The 24,791-nt window shown below is 42.6% G+C and overlaps 1 protein-coding gene and 1 long non-coding RNA gene across 3 annotated transcripts in view; one reads left to right on the forward strand and one right to left on the reverse strand.

The window, feature by feature from the left end:
• Positions 1-8,576: 8,576 nt before the first annotated feature.
• LOC142503369 (uncharacterized) overlaps positions 8,577-24,791 on the forward strand; it is a 31,283-nt gene continuing 15,068 nt past the window's right edge. For both annotated transcript variants that reach the window (XR_012803983.1, XR_012803982.1), the window contains exon 1: positions 8,577-8,938. This is a non-coding gene — a long non-coding RNA (uncharacterized LOC142503369). The remainder of the gene's footprint in view (positions 8,939-24,791) is intronic.
• KLF17 (KLF transcription factor 17) lies at positions 20,477-24,051 on the reverse strand. The gene is made up of 3 exons (XM_075616207.1): positions 23,804-24,051; positions 22,089-23,097; positions 20,477-21,523 (listed from the first exon to the last, which is right to left on the reverse strand). The coding sequence occupies exons 1-3, from the start codon at positions 23,894-23,896 to the stop codon at positions 21,348-21,350; spliced, it is 1,278 nt and encodes a 425-aa protein (XP_075472322.1). The 5' UTR covers positions 23,897-24,051; the 3' UTR covers positions 20,477-21,347.

Consider the following 24,791-nt stretch of genomic DNA (forward strand, 5'->3'; position numbering starts at 1 on the left):
ATCGGATCCGTGTTACTGCTCAGTGCTATGAACAGTACATATACCGGACAGGGACCATTAATAATAAACTGTATGTCACAACTTAATGCTATATATATAGCAGGGTGGCCAACTCGAGTCCTCAAGGGACTACGAACAGGTCAGGTTTTCAGGATATCCCTGCCTCAGCACGGGTGGCTCAATCAGTGGCTCAGTCGAAGACAGCCACTGATTGAGCCACCTGTGCTGAAGCAGGGACCGATTGAGCCACCTGTTCTGAAGCAGGGATATCCTGAAAACCTGACCTGTTGGTAGCCCTTGAGGACTGGAGTTGGCCACCCCTGATATATAGTGTATACATCAAGGAGAGTTATCACTGAGGGTAAATATGTATATAGCAAACAAATGCGATGTATCATATTACACCGCAGATAGGTATTAAAAGCCGCAAACACTTCTTATATGTCAATACTATGTACAGTATAGCATTTATACTGCAGAGAGGCAGCGCTGCAGATATTCTCATGTCTTTAAACAAAGATCTTACACATCTTCTCTTTAAACTATTGTAACACTTTGATGGATTCATTAAATGTCTTGAAAATACATGGCACACTATCACTAATTTGGAAACAAATGACCCCCCATCTGTATGTAAGGACCACACTCAACTCACTCTTACAAGGATTCCTGGATAAGATACAATAATAATGAGGGCACCAGGAACTTTCATAGTACAAACAATGGCTTTATTCACATTTGATGAGACCCAAAAAGACGAACCAGTGGTCTGTGAGTAGGTTTACTGGCTCTGCATTTCTTTAACCCATGCTGTGCTGAAAAGCTGTGTAATACGACAGGCATAGGCTTATAGGGGTCCATGTTATAATGGACAAGAAGCAAAAAGGTGACACTGTGTGCTCATTTGCATGTAATTTCCCAGAATCTCTGGCTGCAGGAGAAGGACGGTATGCTAAGAAATAATGGGGAAAAGCAAGGCTGCAGACCTGCCTGAAACGTGAATGTGCTCACAAGTGGTAATGTAATAGTCCTTGCTCAACTCTAAAGAAGTGTACATTGAGTTGGATACATATATATATACAGGCAGTCCTCAGTTATCCGACACAATGCGTTACTCAAAATGGCATTGTAAAGCGAAACGTTGTAAAGCGAAACACGTTTTCCCATAGGAACACTGTTTAAATGAAAGGTTCCGTTCCTGAAGGCATTTTTAACACTAAAATACACCAAATATTTTATGCAGGCAATAAGATACGCAGCACACACAAATTATATAGTGTATTTACTGTATTATATATATAATATAACATAATAAATAATATATTATATAGTATAATATAATATTATATGGTATAATATTATATATATATATATATATATATATATATATATATATATATATATATATATATAATATATACACTCTTACGACGCTTTGCAACGTTGTTTATGTGAATGTGTTTATATATACACACATACACAACGTTGCAAAGCGTCGTAAGAGTGTTGGATAAGCCATTTTGGCGTTGTAAAAATGAATATAGGAATGCATTGCATAGCGTTGGATAAGTGATTTGTTGTAAAGCAAAGCGTTGTAAAACGAGGACTGCCTGTATATATATATATATTTCTATAGGAAAGTGTGCAAGAGATGCTTCTATGGTATAATAGAGTAATTTCAGTGGCTGTTTGCATGAACACAGTGCTCAGCTACTGTAACCTAATGATTAAAGGTAACTCAGTGTGGGGCTCGTCTGCAGGAGGTCGCATCCAAGACTCCTGAGGAATTTGGAGGAGCACCCACGAAACGCGTTGAGCGTGAGAAAGCAGGCAAACTCTGCAGAGTTGTTCTGTACAAACCTGCGCAGTGAAGACACGACCGATAGCCGGGCTGAGGAGGTGACATCATCTTCCACCGACCCCGGACAGAGGGCATTCACCGATGCTGACACGCCGGAGAACATCCCCCACGGAAGGAGAATACTCATCCTGCAGATGAGCCCTTACCTTTAATCATTAGGTTGCAGCAGGGGTGCGCAGCCTGGGGGGCGCGGGATTTTTTTGGGTGGGTGCGGCGGCTGCAGAGGCCCCGCGCGCTTCCTCAAGGCATTTAAATTAAATGATGGGGGATCAGAAGCCTTGTTGTGCCGCGTCGCCATGGCAGTGTGGTGTCAAATGACACCACGGGCCATGGGACGTGACATCACATGACCCCGCGGCGTCATTTGATACCCGTCGCCATGGCAACGGGGTCATGTGACATCACCCGCTGTGTCAAATTTGACGGTGGTAAAAAAGTAAGGGGGGGGGGCACGAACACCTGGGGGAGCAGGCAGGGGGGTGCAGCTCCAAATGTTTGCGCTCCCCTGTGTTACAGTACCTGAATACTGTGTTCATGCGAACAACCACTGAAATTGTAAGTGCACATTTTTTTATCATCTTTTAACTTTTACTCAATAAATTACTCTGTTACACCATAGAAGCGTCTCTTGTGCTCTTTGCTATAGAACGTTTACTCTAAGTGACCTGCACGACCCCCATGAAGAGCTGCAGCACCTCTCATTGGCCTCCGGTCTGCCCGCACTCACTAATAACATTGTCTCACTTCTTCAGTTTCCAACCAATCATGGTAACATTTATATAACTATATACCAATCATTTACTACACTCCTCCATTAACCTTTTAGCGCGTTTTACCGTGCCTGTTTATATATATGTATATATGAAAAAAAACAGAAGACACATCGCACCAGAAATGGATGGTAATATGTGTAATATAAAAGACACAACAAATACTTGAACTTACATTTAAAAAAGTAAAAGTGGGATCCACAAAGTCCAAGTGGGAGCTGAGAGTCCAATGATGTAAATCTGTATGGACCCGGTGCAACAAGTCCCATGGCTGTCTGCTCGCAGCACCTGACAGTGGTGGAAGCCGCACAGAACACAGCTTCTCAGCTGATCCGCTGCTAGAGCGTGACAGCCACAGAGCCGCGCCGAACTCACAGACCGGAGAGGAGAGCAACTTTGTGTCAGTCTCACAGCTTCGTTTGTTACCAGCTGATCGCGAGTTTCTCTATGGCAGCTGCGCATGAGCATGCGCTCTGCTGCTCGCGAAAGGGACTAACAAACAGCTGATCGGCCCGGTAGCTGAAAAGACACCTTGCGCGGTGACGTATATGAACAAAGTGGCGACCTCTTATTTATATATATATATATGCTCAGTCTCTCATACCTGTTCAGGGTGCTGGGTCCGTGCAGGCTGGGTGTGGATATGCAGATAGAATAAAGATGGGCGCCAGGAACTTGTATAGTACAAACAAGAGCTTTATTCACAGCCGTTCATACTGATCACCGTACAACAGACAGACTTCACTTCAGGCGTTAACTGGTGTGAAACAATGTAGTTACTCTGTGCTTCTTCCCCTGGTAGCTCTCACTCCTATTCCTATGCTGGGAAGGTACTTAAAATAATTTCCCTTAGTATTGGTTAGTTTGGCAAGCCCCTGCATAACTTCAATAATGCCCTATCTCAGGTGGACCCCTGTTGGGGGATGCACAGTCTTCTCTTAGATCACAATCCCATTTTAGTGTACCATATTCTCAGTCTATACTTATTGAATCGGGAGTTTACTGAGGACCTTCCGACGGGGCCAATCTGATTATGCTCAGGAGTTACTACTCTGAGAACGCTGAGCACATGCACACTCTTCTTGACAGAGAACAATCTTGGACCATTACTACGGGCACTAACTTTATAGGGCATGTTCCTTAACTGAAAACAATAAATGGGGACTGGACATCCTTAATACACATAACTATACACTTACACCTATATACAGGATTCACAATGAGGCCCTTGCCAGGACTCCAAGGGACCAGCTTCTAGAACATTGGGTTGTGCTATATATGCCCTTCTATCTCACTATAGTGACATCACTGGTCAAAAGACATGCAAAGAAGGGGCTATGCCCTTTTGCATAGTCATCCTACATCACATGGTGGGGTGGGGAGAAACCTGAGTGATCCCATACAGTTAACCCATTAAAGTTGTTTATCCTTTACAGTAACTAGTAGTTTCCAGAGGGGTGCTACGTGTATATTACAGGTAATGTAACAATATGCTGCTGGTCAATGTCAGGGATGTTCTGAGTTCTATTAAAATGAACCCCCTTTGACTGAGCCACTGATTGAGCCACATCTGCTGAAGCTGGGATATCCTTACAACTTGACCTGTTGTGGGGGTCTTGAGGACTGGAGTTGAACACCCCTGCTCTATAGGATAGATCCCCAACACACTCCCTATGCTCCACTGCCCCCCTCTACTCCCAATCAACAACCCAGATCCTGTGCCCCGGAGGAGCGGTCTGCAGCCACGCCTGGTCGCAAACGTTGTACACACAACAGCATCAGATTTAACTTATAAAACAGCAGTGCCTAATAAATACTGACTCTTTCTTAGTAAAAACGGGCCCTGGCTATTTGCTTTGGGATCATTTGCATCAGCTAGTGATCTTGTGAGTGAGTTGTATGGTTCAATAGCAGAAGTCTTGCCATTATTTGTACTCTATTGTCTAGAACAGTGATTCCCAACTCCAGTCCTAAGAATCCCCAACAGGTCAGGACTTAAGGATATCCCTGCTTCAGCACAGGTGGCTCGATCAAAATGACTGAGCCAATGATTCAGCCATTCGTCCTGAAGCAGGGATTCCCTTAATACCTGACCTGTGGGAGGTACTCGAGGACTGGAGAGGGAATCCCTGATCTAGACAAACACCAGGTCTCAGCTAACATGTTCTGTTTAAGAATGTTCCATAAAATGTATCAACTTAGAACCCCCCCAAAGAACTTAAGTTAAATATCAAACTGTTTCGAAGCTCAAATCTAATACTTAATTACTGTATTACAACATTTACATGAGTAACTAGCATTAATATGGCAACAGTGTTGGTAATTATAATAGTCAATTCCTGTCCATCTTCAAGTATTTGTGCCCCATTGCTTTGCAATGTGTAGCTGGCCGCACTGGCAGCAAAGAGGTTACATCTAATGCAAAACTAGCATCAGAAATACACTAAATACACTAAAATAACATTATTGTTTGTATTCTCATAGGAAGCTATTCAAGTTACTCTAAAGAACCCTTGGGTTGCATGAAACCCTGAGATGTGTAGGACGTTTGGCTGCGAGCTGCCCTGCGGCGACGTGTCCTGGTGGCGGAATGCCGGTGGTGTTTTTGTTGCGGCCAGATGTCCCATTCTGCCACGAGTAGCTGTATAAGGAGCAGTAACAAATGAGCTGCTTGTTATTGAGTTCCTGATGTGTCTGCCTGTATCGTGCTAGTTCTCTCTATAAACAGGAGCTGGCTTGGATGAGCAGTATTCTCGTATCCCCCATGCAACCATCAGTAGTATTGACATTTTGAATTAGTGCCGAAGTTAAAATAAAAAAATTAATTGATAATTGGAAGAGAAACCATTAAATCCTTCTGTCCTTGGAAATCAGCCATGTGAGTGCTTCATTCCAAACTGGGTTGGTCTTAAACTTGCAGCTTATTCTATCACAGATATAAATACAGTGGTGGTTGTGTCTTAAATCAGAGTCGACGGGCGCCAAAATATTGCACCTGATTTATCAAAGAGTATTTTACTTCTTGGGAAATTTGGTCATGTTGAAAAATGATATCCACAGACACTGCCCTGTCAGACCCTTAATGAACATTTTCAGTGTTGGAGATCAGACAGCACCAGAGTGCCACCGGACCCTGGCATGTGCCGCCATGTAGACCCACTTTTGTATCGATTGGGCCGACCACTCCTTGGAAAATTAGCATTTTTGCCAGGATGTTGCTTCGTCAATAGGGAAACTGGAGGCCAGATCAGGTACATCATAAGGTCACTCTAGCAGGGGTGGACAACTCTCGTCCTCAAAAACCACCAACAGGGCAGGTTTTAAGGATATCCCGGCTTCAGCGCAGGCGGCTCAATCAGTGGCTCAGTCATTGTGATTGAGCCACCTGTGTTGAAGCAGGGATATTCTTAATGCCTGACCTCTTGAAGACTGGAGTTGCCCACCCCTGCTCTAGAGGTTAACTCACATAGGATGTAAAAAACACACCATAAACAGCACAAAGTTTGTAGATACGATAGATACGAGGCCTGAAACTATATTAACAATGTGTGTGCCATTGCATTATTAATATTAATAGTTTACGTGGTGCTCTACCGTTTAAAATGCATTGTTATTGCAGGGATCAATGCAATGCTAAGTGCCTTCAAAACCTGTGTTATAGTGTCATTATGGTTTGCCGTCAGAGGATTAAGAGTCGGCAAATACGCAATTATCGTTTATAGTTCAGTGACTCACATTTAGGGGTCACTCGGTATTAAACCCCCCCTCTTATTCCTTATCCTCAGAGGCAAGTTTATTATATCCCTTTTTTTTTTGGATGGATTCAAAGAGAACGGATTTGACTCAAGGATGTTAGTAACCTAAGTAATTGCTCCTGTGAATTATAATGGAAACCCATAACTTGGCTCCCTTCTTCTTCATCATTACATCATAAATGACATTCCCAATTCATGTCTCTGACCTCATCCACAGTTCTACAGATGTACTGTACATTTAACTGCCGCAGTTAAAATGTTACACATTTAAAGCAGGGTTACTATTGTCACAGCTTTTGCTTTGAAGTAGCATTGAGCGGAAATGTACAGGTTACTTTTGGTCAGACGCGGAACATTAGATGTTTCCTTTTTAATAATTTCTTTTATTGCAAGAATACAAACAGCAATGACCTAGTTGAAAACAAGATGTACCTGTATATTTCTTGCTGGAAAATGTCAACTTAATAAACGCATGGCGGGTGATGAATGAAGGTGAATTTGGGGAAAAATTGGAGCAAATGATTGCATTATTTTTTTCTTGCGTGTCTTTGTGTTCCTGTATCAAGGGCTTTGCTCTGAATTTTGCTCCTTGTGCATCAGCGCGAGATCTATATTTACTGGACGCACAGATTACAATGAGATGCATCAAACTCTGCGTTTCTGCGCACAATATTTTTTTATATTGAATTTGCATTTAAAAATTTTTTATATACATATATGGTTGATTTAGAGAAATCAACCAAAAAGAATGAATGTGTATGGGAACTGGAATTTTTAATCCATGGGGTACCGTATCCCCTCATAAGGCCACCCTAGTGGATCGAAAACAGAATAAAATAATCTTTATTTAAACTAATAAACTAAGTATAACTATTACATGTGAAAGGTGTATATATACAGTGAAATACAATAAAAACATGGTGGTGAGGCAGTGAGGCTGATGACTTGTGGAGTATATAAAGTTTATATCATAGGACTTTCCTGTTTAGGGGATCAAATACCCCTGTAGGGGGCAGGGGGATCGTGTTGGATCCACAGATCACATGTGGGTTGCAACACTTTCTGATAGTCTATGGGATCAAATGTCCACAGCTATAGCCCCTCCATTGTACTGTATGTAGTTGGTCAGGGAGTATTGTATGCTAGAAAGGCATGTAAGACCCAGCGCTGTTTAGCCATAACATGCCACTAGGAGATATATTTCACATCAGAGGGCTTATATACATATGATAGTGCTGTTCCTTAGTTGCCTAGTATTTTCTGCCAATATTGGGAAATGGGGTACAGCGGATCTAATATCTGAGAATGCATAAGTCCCGTAATGATCCTTGGCATATACAGCATATAAATAAAGAACAGGCTAGGTTATGGAATAGAAAAAAACGCTATACAACCAGTTTCCGCCGTACAGCTCCCTGCCGCGCGACCTCCCCACCGACGCCACCACCGTAACGGCAGTACTTTCTGGTACTATATTTAAAAATCGCCACGGTCTGAAGTGGGTTGAACTTTTTTGCTTAACAATTTGCGGCAAATCTAGGAGACAAAAGCAAACCAGAAATGGAGCGTGGCGTCAAAACAAGCGTCTGCTGGCATTTTCCTTACGTTGATGTATATGCCAAAGTAACACTTCGCCCTGTTTCATGGCAGTAAATCTCCTGTCACAAGAATGCTAAAGATGTACATCCAGAAAGTCATTCGGGCCGCTAGGGCAGGGCGAGAGCAGTAAGTACATATCTCCAGCTCTGCTTTATTCAGTCTGGTGTCCAAAAGAAGTATACCTGGGCAAAACATGCAAGTCTAATGCATTATACAAACATCATCGGGTCTGTGGGGGAGATTTACTAAGCTACAGTAGGATAAGGGGAATTGGAGCTTGATTCTGTGTTAACTGCCATTCAAGTCAATGTCAGTTAACACAGGATCGAGCTCCAATACCATTTATATGAGTGTAGGCCGGTCCTTCCTTTAGCTCTCCTCACCTCCGCTGCAGGCGGGTAGCCGGTAAAGGCGCCGCCATTTTGTTTGTGCGCTCGCATGCGCAGAAAAGGTTCGCGCATGCAAAGGTTCCAGAAGCCCCAGGGGCTGCACAACACATGACACAATACAGCCAATAGGGCGGCTAGAATCTCATGAGGGGAGGGGAGATTGGAATTTTGGGTGTGCTTGAAGTTTGAGCTGACAGTTAGGAGAGTGGCAGTTGGAGCTGGGACAAGGAAGGAGTAAGTTATAGGCCAGATACCTCCTATTATGCCCCAGCTAGGCCCCGAACCTCACATAGTTTGTGGCTGCGATAGGGACTTGTCCCTCAGATAAGGACCCTGCCCTGCTTAGCAATATTAGTGTTGGGGACACAGGGAGACGCCGCACGTTTGCTGTGGCCTGTGGTCCAGGACACAGATCGCCCTACATTAATAAAGACATTGTTTACGGTGGTACATTCCACGAGGGACCCACCCAACGTAGAGGCAGAGGCTTCGCAGTATCAGCATCTGATCCGTGGATCCCAGAATCGTGGCAGCTGCGCACCCGGGTGTGGCATCACCCGGCAGGTACCCAACGCATCAGTGCACCAACTCAAACACTATTAGTGGGGCAGCGCTGTCACACACACCTTGGGTGGGGGAGCGGAGCATTGGAGGGTACGGCTGTGCGTTGTCTGGTTGGTGGTATATATATATACATCCTAGGTTATTTATGTTCAGTAAAACTGTTATCTTTCATAAGTGTGTGTTTTATTGTATACGGGTCCTGTAGTGGGGTTATTCTACATCATAGAATCCTGTACAGGTGGAGGTGCTACCGACCGAACATTGACTCAGGTATACCCCAGGTTTCCAGTAGCGGAGACTCAGATCTCCTGTGCACCAAAGGTATTGCACCATATACACACACCGTAGCCACACATCTCTCAAGGGGTGGGGAAAGTGCGCTACATGAGTGTAGTGAATGTGGACTTATGTTACAGTCTCCCGGCTGCATATATCATAGGATTTTCTTCGTTGGTGAATGTGGTGCACTGTTGTTGCACTAGTGCAGGGGTGGCCAACTCCAGTTTTCAATGACCAAACAGGTCAAGTTTTAAGAATATTCCTGCTTCAGCACAGGTGGCTCAATCAGTGTCTCGGTTATTGACTGAGCCACCTCTGCTGAAGCAGGGATATCCTTAAAACCCGACCTGTTGGTGGCCCTTGAGGACTGGAGTTGGCCACCCCTGCACTAGTGGTTCCCCAGTTTTGCATCTGAAAGACCTTGATAAACACAGTTTAAAATCAGTGAGATGCTGACATTCCCAGGAATCTTACTGCCAGGATACCGTTTTGCAGCCAGGAGACTTAAGTTCAAATCCTCTTAAAGTTTAGGAGCATTTAAGTACGGAAGTAGCAGTGGATGTTTTCAACTTAAATATGATTTCATGATTTTACAGAAAGCATGAGAAAGGGTAGAGTAATGGGGTTTCTGGTTAATGCCTCTAAGCCTGCTTCTTCTGAATAAGCAAATACAGTTTTTCTTCCTCGTTGCTGCTCTGTAGAATACTGGGTGAACAAGACAGGCTTGTACTGTACCAAAAGCAGCACAACCAAGAGTCTTATCAATACACTGGGAAAACAAGTATCAAGGCAAAATGTGAGAACAATTGGCACAAATTGCATCAATGTATCAAGCTGCTTGCCCCATGTTTTGCTCTGTGTGCTTGTGATGTGGGGAGTATCGGTTAAAGGAATTAGGAAGGAGATTATAATGAGATTGTGACAGGGGGGGGGGGGGGGGGGTAACCAGGCTATCTAATAAAGGTTAAGCCCTCTGGTTACCCCTGAACCCATGGGGTCCACTGGTACCTCCATTAGCCAGGGACCAGGGATAATACATGCGGGAAAATAAAATGCCCCTGTTTTTTCCTAGTTAATGTTCCCTTAGCCCTAGAACTGTGAAATTTCACGTGTCAGTTTTAGGGGGGATATTTGGGTGGAAATGCAATTATTTTGTTTGCAGGAGTTCGTGGGCCAAAGTTGCCGGTAGCCGTTTAATTCTCCCCGGCGATAAGGCATGATTTGCCGGTACTATTAAGTACACTGGACACATTTGGGTTGAGTGCCTAGACTAGACCTTGACTAGCTACCATTATATACTCCCCACTACATTCATTGACCTAGACTGTTACTAGATATAGAAGGGAAGACACCAGTACCATGTATAATTAGGTTGGACTAGCATTGGTAATATACCACGTTACTATCTGATAGTGTGTACCATTCCAACTCATGTCCTCCTGCCAGTCTAGTTCTCAGTCTGGTTCTGTCACGAATCACCCCATAGGGGATTTTTAACACCTTTGTTTTGTGTTATGTATAGATTTTTAATGTCGTCACTGGTGTAATTTATAAAATTGTATTTATTTTTGTTTTGTGAGATTATACTCACTCTAGTGTGTCGTTGGGCAGGGGTGTAATACCCCACCTAGTGGGACAATTGGTATCCCAGGTTAATTTAGCTGTTTAACTATACTTTGAGTGCAGCTTATTGGGTTCTTTCTGTTAACCTTGAGTTAACTTGTTGTGTTATGATTTGCCGGTACGCAGGGTGGATTACCCTGGGGCTTCCCAGTGTCCCCCAGACACATGGATTTTGAGTCCAAATATCCCCAGGTTACTTCCCTTACAAGTATAAGGTCCCTCAAAGTATATTCTGTAATAAAATGCACTTTGCTGTGTTTTTACATTTACTATAAGACTCTATAGTTCAAAGAGGAGAGGATGTCCAGAGGTGAGAAAACCGTTTAGTGAGTGGGGATGGGCGATTGCCCAGGTCCGGAGAACAAAGGGGACAGTGGGGACACCTTTTGTATCTGCAAGACCTGGCGGAGCCTGCCCATCGGGTGGCATTGGGTTAGCTGGGGAAAGATGGTGAGCGTAGGCGCTTTCCCCATTGGCTAATCCATATTTCCCTCCCATCGGCTTTTCGAGCCAGCTTGGCACGCCTCCTCCTCTGACGTCAGCCTAGAGACAACCCCCTGTTTCTATTGGCTGGTGGGAACGTTTCCCATGTTCTGATTGGTCGCTACTCCTACTTTCATGCTGAAGATAGCTCAGCGGAAGTATGTAAGGGGATGACCCAGTCAGAGTACCAGACCTGCTTGAGTCCATGAAGCTAGGGCGGGCTTTTCAAAGTTGCTTTGCTATTTCGAGCAAAGCCTACCTCGCCGAGACTAAGTTTCGTCTTTTGCGGCCAAGTTCTCAAAATCGAACTAGCGATCACAGTCAGGATTTTCTGCCGGAATCAGTTCCAGGGGATTCAGGACTAGGTCCCGGTCAGGATTTTCTGTTGGATTTCGGTTCCGATCAGGGTAAGTCTGTGCAAGCGGGCGCCCTGCACCTAGGAAAGGCAGATCTTTTGCCCCAGACCCCATAAGTGTGTATATTGTTGTATTTTGTATTTCTGTGTGTTTCCGAGGTCTTCTCCAAATAAACGTGATTTTATTTCACTGACTTGTTGTGCCTATTGACTGATCCCTTAAATATAAATGGTGTAAAAAGACCTGGTCTACCGTGACAGAGAAGTATCAAATGCTGCGTCTCCCTGCGTCACTTCCTTATCTTGTATTTGTGTCCAAAAATCTGCCAAGTCTGAGGTGACAAACACACAATCTCAGCAATCTCGAACCCCAGAACCCACCACATCACATATATATATATATATATATATATATATATATATATATATATATATATATAAAATCAAAAAATAAATAGATGATACCGTTCTGTGGCTAACGAAATGCTTTTATTTGTGCGAGCTTTCGAGATACACTGATCTCTTCTTCCGGCGATGTTACAATGAATGAAGCAAAAGGTAAACTTAAAAACAGTGTCTCTTAGAATGTTATCTGTGCGGTTCCTTCCCCCGGTGTGGATGTGTTTTATGTCTAGAGGTGTCAAAAGGTTACTGAAAGCAAGTGAAGAAAGAGTGTGTATGTGTATCAGTGTGAATAAAAATGAGTGGAGAGCCCACAGTATATACAGTGCTTTACACAAGGTGTGTGTGGAGTGTGTCTCGAAAGCTCGCACAAATAAAAGCATTTCGTTAGCCACAGAACGGTATCATCTATTTATTTTTTGATTATTGAAGTTCGGCTAACACGGTACTGATACCTCTACATGTATATATATATACATGAGTGTGGCCAAATGTATAGAGCAAAAGACAAAAATACTCAATGCTGCATCCAATGTGACAAAATACATAGCTAAATACGTCAATATTAGTATTCTCATGAATAAGGGTCATTTAGTTAAACCCTTTGGCCAAAGCGTTATAAGCCTGCAGCCACGTCACGGCACGACCAGTATGCAGCCACGTCACGGCATGATCAGTATGCAGCCACGTCACGGCATGACCAGTATGCAGCCACGTCACGGCATGATCAGTATGCAGCCACGTCACGGCATGACCAGTATGCAGCGACGTCACGGCATGATCAGTATGCAGGTCCTAACACTACCTGTGAAAGTTCTCATTTACCTCTGCAGTGGGGGGAGAAGGGTCTCAGTGGACCTGTCCTGCACAGGTACATGGAAAAACCTGCTACTTAAAAAGTGGGGAGGGGGGAGCTTAGACCCTGGGAGGATGTCTGAGGTGACGCAAACACTTTCCTACATGTGACGCGCATGCGGGCGGAAAACGCAGCAGAGCATCCAAACAACCGCCCCTGCGCACATTCAGCGCATCTTCCCAACTTCGTCCTTTGCTATACTCGGCATCAGAAATGCTGTTTCTGGTTCATTGTGGGTGGTATCCTCCTGATGCCCGGGGAGAAAATACAGATATCGTAATAATTGATTCATTTTTTTTATATTTTTATGAAGGTTTATTGTGAAATGGGTGTACCTTGCCTTTAAGGCTTAATATAGAGACATCTTAAACAGCCTGTCCCATCACTGCGGGGCTCCGTGTTCTAATTCTGGAAGGATTTGGAGGAGCCAAGAAGCTGACAGAGTTGTGAAATAGTGACTGGTCCGTGCAGGACAAGTTGGAGCTAGTACTTGATCTCCTCACAAATCCAAGGCGGCTGTCATCAATTAGCCTGGATAGAGATTGCGTCAGTGTTTCCCCACAGAGCCAGCTTTTCTAGTGCCACCAGATGTGTGGGACAGCCCATTGTATTGGGAAATGAAAAGGGGTGGGATTACGCATACACGAACACCAGGCACAACATTTAAACATACACAGCACATGCATAAACATACACTCGCATACACACAGCCTCTTTGGTTTTGCACTTCTGCGTCTCATTTACCAAACGTGCTGTGATTTCTTACGTTTAATGTTCTTTCAGTACGCCAGTGGGTTTTTTTTTTAACCTTTGAAGGCACAATCCCACTTTGTTGCAATAAAGTAAAAACACAGCCATGTAATATTATCTTCCACGGGGGTAGCCAACTCCAGTCCTGAAGAGCTACCAACAGGTCAGGTTTTCAGGATATCCCTGCTTCAGCACAGATGGCTCAATCAGTGGCTCAGTCTTTGATATTTGCAGGGATTTCTTTTAAACAGAATTGACTCATTCGAAAGTATCCATTCAATGCAAAGTTGGTTCATATAAAGGCACCAGATTTCCAGTTAAAAAAATTAATCTGGATAACTTTTGCTCAATAAATCTGGTGTTGAGTTTTGCATTAAATTTGCCGCAGGAAGATTTTTAATAAACAGGCCTGTCAAGGTGTTTGCCAATGAAGCGCCTTTTAACCAGGGCGACAGTAACCAGCCCCGCTGTGCGCTAGTTGCGTGGCTTTTGAGAGACGGCAAAGGCTTTTGTTTGTGCAGGTTGTCATGAAATCTGAGGCAGGCGTAGGGAATAGCGGGTCCCCAGTGCAAGGATATGTTTGGGACCTCTGTCCCCCCACCCTCTGCCACCAGCAGAGGTGCTCCACGGAACCATAAGAGAACGGCCACATCGGGGCTGTGGGAGCCAGCGCATGGCACCAGCTGCATTGCCTTTAGATCCGCCATTGCATGCCCTGCTGCATATATATGGGACATATGCATTTGAGAACCCCACGAGTATCTTCTCGTGCACAGCAGAATTTTTAAGGCATTGTGTTTCCATCCTGTAAAAGGCCTCAATCTGCCAAACATCTCATTATTCCACAGAACTACTGGAACGCTGAGAAGTTATACGCTAAAGGCGCAGTTCCACTCACTATATCTTTCTGCTGTATAAATGACCATTACCTGCCACCTTACATAGTTTATTGTAAAATAAGACAGTAGTTTTCTATTTTATTGATGCAAAATACATTTTTGGAAGCCTCTTAAAAGAACAGCTTTATAACTCAGCGGGAAACAGTGCAGCCTGGGAACTTCTGCAGCATTATTTTCTTCCGTTCAGTAATCCTAAAGCAAAAGCAGTATATATGAGCAATTTCATGTCGATAGTGAGTCCGCAAAAATATTGCACACCAGTGTTTCTCCAACTGTTTGATGATTTTGCAAGTAAAGGTAGACTGTATCAGAATAAAAAGTTTCTGGAATGTGTGTACGGCTCACTAGTTATTATCAGCGAAAAAGGAAGATTTAGAAAAATTTAATAGTTGTATGTATGTCTTTATTTATATAGCGCCATTAATGTACATAGCGCTTCACCGCAGTAATACACGTGACAATCATATAAATAACAAATAATACAAATAACAGATAATGGGAAGCAGTGCTTCAGACATAAAAGTAACATTTAGGGAAACGAGTCCCTGCTCCGAAGAGCTTACAATCTAATTGAAATAGTTAGAAATACGTAGGTGAACTATCAGGTTATGTTATGACTTTATTTTTGTTTTTGTGTGGAACTACTGCTGCTGCTTTAAGTTAAACACCTGTGCTTAAATGTAGTCACCCACCCTGCAGAATATATATCTCCCACAGTTCATCGGTTCATCCTGCATGGTCTCCATTGAGGGGTTAACTTTTGTAGCATAGAGCGTGCTTTGCAAGTGCAAGGTGATTATTATTGTAAATAATAATGCAGCTTTACAAGGGTGCAGGTATTTCTCTTCTTCTGAATTAAGGCAGGAAGTGACAGCCCTATAAGTCCTGTGCAATGTGTTTATGAGGCTTTCTTTGTTTCAATTATAGGCTTTTTATTTGCTGCATAGGTCTTAGGTGGAGCAGCTGGGGAATACTGTCCCTGAATGTGCCACTCCCTTGTAATTCAGGGCAATGTCCCAATGAGATCCTAACAACAAGAACGAGTATATTATCCCTACTTGGGATGCCACTGGAAAAAAATAAGTGAAAGTTTAATTAATTACAACACTTTATTAGAAGTCTTTTCAGCACAATAACATTTGTAAGTATTCTATGTTCAAATCCTGGGCTGCACAACTCATTGATATATATAGTAAATATAATATGCCTCTTGCAACGGTTATTCTCACTTTGCTAGATATAAAGGATATGTTTCAAGATGATGCAATTTGCAATGCGGAGCGCACATTTGTTCTGCGTCGAATTTTCACCCGCGTCAACCGTATGAAACACGTTAGTGTCGCGTCTTCCGTTTGACGCCGATCTTTCAGACCTGGCAGATTTGCAGCAAAGAGAGAGAGGAAACTCCAGGTAAAGGTGCAACTCTTGGTATATCTCCTTATAATATGGTGCAACCTGTCTCCTCCTCTAACGCCTAATATAACCACTCCCCCCAAACCCTCGCTGTGTTTTAGCAAGAGGCTCCCTGATTCATCAAATAACAAACCCCTCTTGTTTCCCTGATTAAATATGCTGCTGTTTATTTGATTTTAAAACGAAGTGCTGACATGTCCCAGGTATTAAAAAGAAAAAGCCTTTCAGTCTCCTGCACCTGGATTATTCTCTCTTGCATGTATGCACTGGTAGAGCCATATAAAGATAAAATATTATCCGTCCATATCAATGAGCTGGCGTGCAGTAAGAAACACTACAAAAGCTGCGGCTACAGGTGATCTTGTTTATTTCTGTCACCCAACCTGTTACCCATTGCAAAATGCTGACAACAAATGCTTCCTTCTGAGCAGCACGTGCACGCGGCAATCGTGCGGCCAATCACAGAGCAGCTCAGGTCCGGACCATCTCACCGGATGTCCATATAAAGCACAAACATACATACAGATGCATCCAGTAGAAAAACAACCTTCTTCAATGGACTAATTACTCTGACTCATGGGATTAGTTTGTTTTTATTAATGTTTGTTATTGCTTTTCTTACCCCCGCCCTCCCCTCAGAGGAAAAAAAAGCCGCAGCGCTTGCCAAGCCAGCGATAAATAAAACATGCAGGTAATACATGGGGGCATCTTCTTGGCAGGAACTGGAATCCAGCTTTGCCTTTTCCAGAAAGATCTGCTCAGCTGTCAGCTGCAGATCTTCCACACGTTGGAGCTCACTGACTGAAGACATAATCACTGTCAACTTGGACAGCCTGCGTGACTTACTACTGGTTTAAATGTACACTGAGCATAGGGCAGTGGTTCCCAACCCTTTTTGTGGTTAAGGAACCCCCCACACATCTCTAATAGCAACTCTGTGATCAGATGCATTGTAAATTCTTCTGTATTTGATACCATTTTCAAATGACCACATCCTTTACGGACGCCCGGGGAATCCTTCCTAGGAAGCCTGGTTGAAAAACAACTGGCGTAGCGGCTAGGAGCGCACTGCCGAGCTGGCGTTTGTTCACTATCCAGGCTACCAGATACGAGGGCAACCCCGGTATATTAAAGCGACACCCACTCTACTCACCATTAAAATAAATGTCTTCCTTTGCAGCGCCGTTTCGCTGCTGTTTTTAGCCACCCCACTCTTTTTACTTTCTGCGGCTGACTTCTGGAAGATATCGGTTGCTGAAAACTTACCTCCCTGGGAGGTTAAAATGGCCGATGCCATTCCCATTTGTGAAGACAGCGGCGGTAGCCATGGCAATAGTTGATGCCAGCGTCATAATAAAGTGAAAACTAAACGCACACAAAAAAAAATTACGATTTTGAAAAAAAGAAATCTAAAGTTGCAAAAACATCAGCACAAAATGAGCTGCCATGTGGTTTTATAACTTTGTGTTTCATTTGGGGGGCATTTCTCCTTTAATCATATTTTTGTGATCATTTTTATATAAAAATAGGTATCGAAGTGTATTGAAATACTGTATTACAATAAACTTGTCTCCCTCAAAAAATTACAAAAACACCACTCAGGAATATTCTACTTCCATCATTACATGAATATCCTTTTACATTGACCCTATGGAGACAGAGGGGATTTTCAGCATAAGGCTGCGTCCATACAGGGGCAGACCACGCTGAGCGATCAGACTGCCTAAAGGCAGTGATACGGCGTGCGGGCTGAGTCAAAACTGATTTCTCGCGCGATAGGGCGGTCACGTGAGCGGTTTGCCCAATGAGGGCGAACCAGCTCCGTGACGTCACTAACCCGCCCATAGACACGCCCCCGGACGGCGCGCGTACTAAGGCCAGGGAAAGCACCCGCTTTCCCTCAGCCTCCTCACGGCTGCAGTGTCTATGGACGCAGCATAAAATGACCTGAATGGCAGCTCCGGGCTGCATAGAATTACCCCGTGAGTTGTAAACACAAAGGCAGCAGGGTGGTGTGCTGGGGAACCAGTGCTCTGCTTCTGCAATGTGTTGTGTCACAGTTTATTTGGGGCAGAGCTCCTACATTCTGCTAGAGAACAGGTGTTATTGACAACATTTTATTTCCCCCCCTTTCAAAAATGTAGAAATGCTGCTGTGCTTTCACAGTGTGATTACTCAGCGCCTGATCTGTAATGAGAAGATACTATAAATGACACATACTCATTTGCTGATCTTGTACAATGATATATTCACGGATTTTTGGGGAGCTCAGGGGAATCACGTTTTTACACTTTTTTTTTGAGGGATTAACTCCCAGGCAGTGAATAGGAATTTATTAGGAATAGGGTTACTATATTAACTGGGCATATCATTTCATTTCTGGTCATGCGTTTCTTCCTCCCAGAACACGAGACGCGTTAAGATTTGAAATAGTTTTGATGACATCATTTGGTGATGCGCCACAATGTGCATTTTCCGTGATCTGTTGCATGGCATTCACGCCGTTTCGCATTTTCTTTGCGTTGCAATTATTTGCCCTTTGGCCCCAAATGGGTTAATTTTATTGGGCAAAGAACACTCAGATAAATCTCACTCATTTGTGTTTCTTCCTGTTATTGCTTAAAGGGAATAGGAATCTGGCTTGTAATAGGAGAGAGGGAGATAGCTTAATCCAGGGGTTCTCAACTCTTGTCCTCAAGACCCCCCAACAGGTCAGGTTTTCAGGATATGCCAGCTTCTGCACAGGTGGCTCAATTAGTGGCTCAGTCAAAGACCACCTCTGCTGAAGCAGGGGTATCCTGAAAACCTGACCTGCAGGGGGATCTTGAGGACTGGTTGAGAACACCTGGCTTAACCCCTTACCTGGCAGGAGTGCCTGCAATGAATTGCACATTTACTTGCCCACTATTAACGTGTGTGTATGTGTGTGTGTGTGTGTGTGTGTGTGTGTGTGTGTGTGTGTGTGTGTGTGTGTGTGTGTGTGTGTGTGTGTGTGTGTGTTTTGAAGGGGTGGCGGGTGGGGGGGGAGGGAGGTTAAAGTGTGAATCTCTTAATTATTTTATCCCATGAAATATATCACTGCCATTCATTCACTTTGGTCCTACAGTAGCTTTGACATTTAACAAGATTAACAGAAGCGATAGGGAACTTTCAGACAATGTTGTATTTTTATGGGATTAGCCTTTCTGGTCAGGCCCTGGATGGGGTTAGCGAGGAATTAAGACGCATGATTATATTTTTGTGTATTGTCTCATTTCAGTTGAAACTAATCGGAACAAGAAATAATGCTTTGGTTTGTGTTGTGTTTCCAAAACTAATAAAAATGCGTAATCTAAAAATTGCATCATTGTCTTTGTCAGAACAATTGGGCTCAATAGTGTTTTTTTGGGTGAAACAATTATATTTTTATGCCTCGTCCTGCAGTTGTGAGTTTCTTAGGACTGTGTCTAATATTTACCACTCCCCCCCCTATACTACGTTTCATTCAATAACTTTTGTTTTTTTATTTACTTTATATACACATATTGTTGTTAGTCCAATGATCCTAAGAAAATAAAATGTATGCAGCGTATAAAATGGATTGTGTAGCAAATAAGTCGCTGCAGATGTGATGTTTTTAGTCTTGAATTATTCTTTCAATGCAAAGAATCCCATTTTTCTTGTGCAAAATGCAATTACTGAAAACCTTTTTCTACTTTGAAAGAAAATGCGGTGTCTGCATTTACAGTGACACTTCCCTTACATGTCAGATAAATGCAATGTAGTCTTTTTTTTCTTAGAAGCGTCTCTGACATTCCACATTGCATAAGCAATAAAGTATTTTTTTTCGATATCTTCGTTATTTACCGTATGCCACATGAAAGTGATTTTTTAAATGAATAAAAATATACTATATATTTTTTATTTCAAACTACATGTTCCCTTTTTTTTTAAACTAATCTGTTTTCTATATTTTAATTGTATATTCCATGGTTGTTTGCTACTGGAAATGTTTTTCATGCAGTTTAGGATGAAAACACTTTTAACAAGAGAAACATGTTCTTTTTCTCCCTGACTACAATATATACCTTCTACATCTATCTAATGAATACTGGATGTGTGCATTATTGTATGTACCGATAGTTATTATTGTAAATATTAATTGAAGATAATTAACGGTAATATATTAATAGAATTATGAATAACAGTGCTTATATAATTACCATTAAATATATGTGATATTATTTTGAACTGCACATATTGTCTTTGATACGGTTAACTATATATATATATATATATATATATATATATATATATATATATATATATATATATATATATTTTTTTTTTTTTTTTTTTTTTACTGTAAACTTGTGTAGGATTCCAATACATGCAACAGAGAACACTCCTTTACTGCAAGACATGTTTATTGCCTTTCATTGCCACAGGATCCCTTGGCACGATTGGTCATGTTTAATAAGAAGTCTGAGAAGCCGGTATCTTCACAAATGTTCCCTTTTATTATACAACTATTTACAACTTTTTTTTAGCAAGTCAGATTCAACAGTACCTCCTGTATTCTTAAAACCCTTTCAAAGGGAAGAAAATAATGCAAATGAACAGACAATGTTTCTTTAAAAAAAAAAACACATAAGAATATTGTACAAAGTTTTGGAAAGTAATATGTATAAAAACAATTGACCTGACAAAATGGAAAATGGCAGCTTTAAGTAGTATACATTTCAATGACTGAAAGAACATACTGTAGGTTGAAAAGACGATCCATGCAGTGCATAAAGTGTCCATTAGGTGTCACCATAACTCAATGAGAAGTGAAGATAAGAAAGTTGATATGCATTTTAAAGAGCCGTTGAAATTGCACATTTTTGACTTTCCTAGATTAAGAGCACAGAGCGTTCAGAAATACTTCAGTTTGCTTTAAAAATTATAATGTGTGTGTTCTATGAGCAAGTTGTCCTCCATTTTTTTTTCTAAACTCTTACAGTATAATTAAGAGTATAAAATTGCTGACACCTTCTTGTTCAGCCTACTACTTCAATTCACCTTACAAAAATGCAAGAAGCTCAATTACAAATATTGTACAAATGGTTCGAACAAAGGCAATTTCTGTACATATAGTTATGCTCTTTAAATAATATATATATATACACATATATATTTTGGTTACTATGGAAGATCCACCCGATGATCAACTTTGATTCTTAAATACTACGTTTTACATGCCCTTTTATATACATTTTTTTTTCTGGAAACCCCCATAAGAAAATATTAGATCTCTTTATAAATAGTCCTCACTCCCCCCCCAATATATTTCTCTAGGTGTGTACAGTGCTCTCCTCCCTTGTCTTTCTACATATGTCTCTTCATGTGCAGGGCCAGGTGGTCAGACCTGGAGAAAGCTCTCTCGCACAGGTGACACTGGAATGGTCTGTGGCCAGTGTGCTTGCGAAAGTGGCGAGTTAGTTCGTCGGATCTGGCAAATTTCCATCCGCACCCTTCCCAGTTACAGTGGTAAGGCTTCTCACCTGAAGGAATAAGGGAAACACGTTAGACTATCCACAGAAGTATATCACAACTAATAATCAGTGTCAAATCTCTCCTGCCAAAAGCAAAAAGCCCCACAGAACCCAGTGAATGCACAAACGCAGCAGTATGTATCAGTTAGGTTACTGTACGAAAGGCTGTGGGGTTTTGTATTTGTCTGCAGGTTGAAGACAGACAATGTGCAAACAGAAGGATCAGAATGGTGTATGTAGTTTATCACACTCAGCAGGGTTTGCTGGTGCCTAGTAACTGCTGTTTCTGCAATTTGGTAGAATAAAGTAGGAGGGATTCCCAGTGGCTGCTCAAGATTAAAGTTATCTACAAGTAACATTCACCAGGGAATATGCTGCTGCTGAAACAAGGGACAAACTGTAGGTCAGTTTGTCTTGCAGGGGATCTACCATGTCTATACCTTAACTTTGATTGCTATGCATAGATATTACGTTGCTAACTGTGAATTAACTAACTTCTTAACATATTGAACAAGAGCCAGAGTTCTACTGAAGAGCACCTTAGTGGTGCGGTGCGGTGGGCAATGGTCCTTACCTGTGTGAGTGCGCATATGAGCCTTGAGGTGGGAGCTCTTGGTGTAGGTTTTGCCACATCCAGGGTACTCGCAGTTGTGGGTCGCTGTCCTTTTCCTTGCCCAGGACCTGCGGCCTCTCTTTGGTTTGCAGTCATCTGGGGCACTCATGGCAGGGTAGTATTCCAGCAGCGGTGAGGAGGGAGGAGTGAGCATCATGCCGTGCATGCCTTGGTGAACCTTCATGGGGTCTCTGTATACAGTGAACTGTCCATGAAACTGTGCTGGAGGCTGATTGGAAAAGTGAGGGGGGTAAGGGGAGGCTAGTTGGTAGTGTTGTGCCATGGTCATGAGAGGGTGGCAGTGCATCTCAGACATCATATGGCAGTCAGTGGGGGACATCTCCTCTGTGGGCACCGGCGGGCTAACTCTGTGGTGGGTGAAAGCATGACTTTGATGCATCTGCCCATGCATGTGCATCAGGTTAGCCTTCTGCTCCATCATGGGTCCCATACAATCAGGAGAAGTAGGAGAAGAGGTACCCATCATACATGACTGCTCAGGCTGCTCCTTTTTGATCTTATGCCCTAGATGTTGTAAGTGGTCCATTGGTATGTGCACTGGGTTACCCATATTGGATGCTCGGAGTTCAGTGTATTTCCTGTTGTGCATAGCAGGCTTTAGTCCATACTCTGGAGGCATGTCCATGCAGGACACATCAGGGGTGAGGAGCTCGGCCACATAGCTGTGATGGGGGCTCCCAGTAAAGCTTCCACCTCTATATTTATTAGTGGTAGGATAGGACCCGTCGCTATCATAGGTGCTGCTGCAACTTTCAGGCGTCTCGGGCAGGGGATAGGTGCCACCATGCGTTGAGCTGCCTCCATTCTGAGAGCTGCTAGTGTGGGACAAGATAAAGTCCAAGTCCACAAACTTTCCCAGGTCGTCCTCCTCCTTCTTGATGGAAGAGGTCTCCATCATGGTAAATCCCATGTCTGCCATTGGTCTCAGATCAGTCTCCAAACTCAACTCCTGTTGAGCAACGAAAAGAAGGTTCACAAGTTAGACCAGAAGCTTCAGCACCCCAAAGAATATACAGGCAAATCACAAAGCAAAAAGGAACAATTGATCCCTTCCAGAGCTGTCTAATTGTAACCAAACATTAGCTCAGTGGAAGGTTATATTATTACTGTGAAACCTGTATAACGAGTTGCTCTCCCTCAGACTAATAGTCATGGATTGGAGCATATAACAAACAGTCCGCCTGCTGTTTAAATAACTTCAAATCCTTTCAAGAGTTTCTTTTTCTGTTTTCCCCCCTCCTCTGGAAGCCTGTGAGCACTAACTATGAGCATAACCCTGCGCTTTAATAAACACAAGCTCTCCCCCTTTCCAAACTGGTAACTCTGCAACTTATCAGAGTCGCATCAACTTGAGAGCTACTGTTCTGGGATCAACCCAAGGGTTTTGTAACTACAGCTCATCACAAATGACAACATTACAGGTATTGTTAAATTACCAAAATGTGTTATATGCATTGATTTTTTTAAAATAATCTAAACAAATAAAAAAAAATGTATGAAAATGTTTTTTAAATAAGATTGCTAAAACTCTTTTAGTGCTAGTGGGATGTTGTCTTGTAATGCGCCCAACACCTTCTGCCACTGAGAGAGTTTCAACGAACACTTTGTGCTAACTTTGTTTCAGAGTCCATCTAGTAATCCGGAGTAACACTTACAGAGAGCATCCCAGGCCGTTTGTCTTCCACAGGTAAAAGACTGGTGAAGGTCGTAATAGAAGGTAATATGGCTTCACCCACAGCCACACTCATCCTGGGGAAGCACTTCTCACCAGGGGTGGGGGAAAGCTTTCTGGTATCTGATGAGAAGAGAAACCAGACTGTGTGCTCCAGCAGCTCAGCTCCCAGAAAACTTTCTTCTGCAACTTTTTGTAGTCTTCTCCTGATCTTCTGCTTGGGGCTCTCCTGTTAATGCCCTCACCTGGCCACGATTGGCTGAAGGACTCATGAATATTCACCATTGATGGCCCTTGATTGGCTATTTAGCTGGATGTGTTTGTACACATATCTCATAAAATGCAATCACACTAGTAACGCCCATAAGCCCCAGGGCTCGTGTCTGCATTGGCCAGAGGTTTGTGGCTATATTATTAACACAGAAGAGAACGTGTAATGAGTTGCAGTCAAAGAAAGATCAAACCTAAGCAAATAGATGACATGTATTTAATATATATATATAGAGAGAGAAGGTAAAACATAGGTGCTATTATTTACACACAATCTTCACACAAAACTATATGGTCACACTGTAGACATTCAAATAAAACTTCTACACTTCATATAAACCTACTTTAATTTTTTATTGACTTTTTTTGTGCAAAAAAAAATATATATTTGTTGTTGAGAATAAGTTTATCTTAATATTTATCCTGCAGTATATTGTTTGCACGTATACTCCTGCAGTATACTGGAGGCACTCAGCTGCATATGCAAAGCCTGCATCCTTTAGTTGTTGGGAAAACAGAATACTGCTCATTTATGGGGAGGGGGCAGGGGGCAGGGGGGAGGGGGGAGCTTTATTTACTGATGTGATTAGATTCAAAATAATAATAATAAAAAAAAAGACATGAAAAGAAACGTATTTTGTCCAAAACAAACAATTAGAGAAACTTTTGGCAGCAGTACAAGCCTGTGCAGTTTCAGGCGC

This window comes from Ascaphus truei, chromosome 10 (genome assembly GCF_040206685.1).
Source record: "Ascaphus truei isolate aAscTru1 chromosome 10, aAscTru1.hap1, whole genome shotgun sequence".
NCBI classification, from domain to species: domain Eukaryota; kingdom Metazoa; phylum Chordata; class Amphibia; order Anura; family Ascaphidae; genus Ascaphus; species Ascaphus truei.

Excerpts from the sequence above, each read along its gene's own strand:
- KLF17 (XM_075616207.1), bottom strand. The coding sequence starts at position 23,896 with ATGAGTGTGGCTGTGGGTGAAGCCATATTACCTTCTATTACGACCTTC. Across the intron at positions 23,098-23,803 it reads AACGGCCTGGGATGCTCTCT|GAGTTGAGTTTGGAGACTGA; the intron begins GTAAGTGTTACT and ends GTTGCTCAACAG. Across the intron at positions 21,524-22,088 it reads TCATATGCGCACTCACACAG|GTGAGAAGCCTTACCACTGT; the intron begins GTAAGGACCATT and ends TTATTCCTTCAG.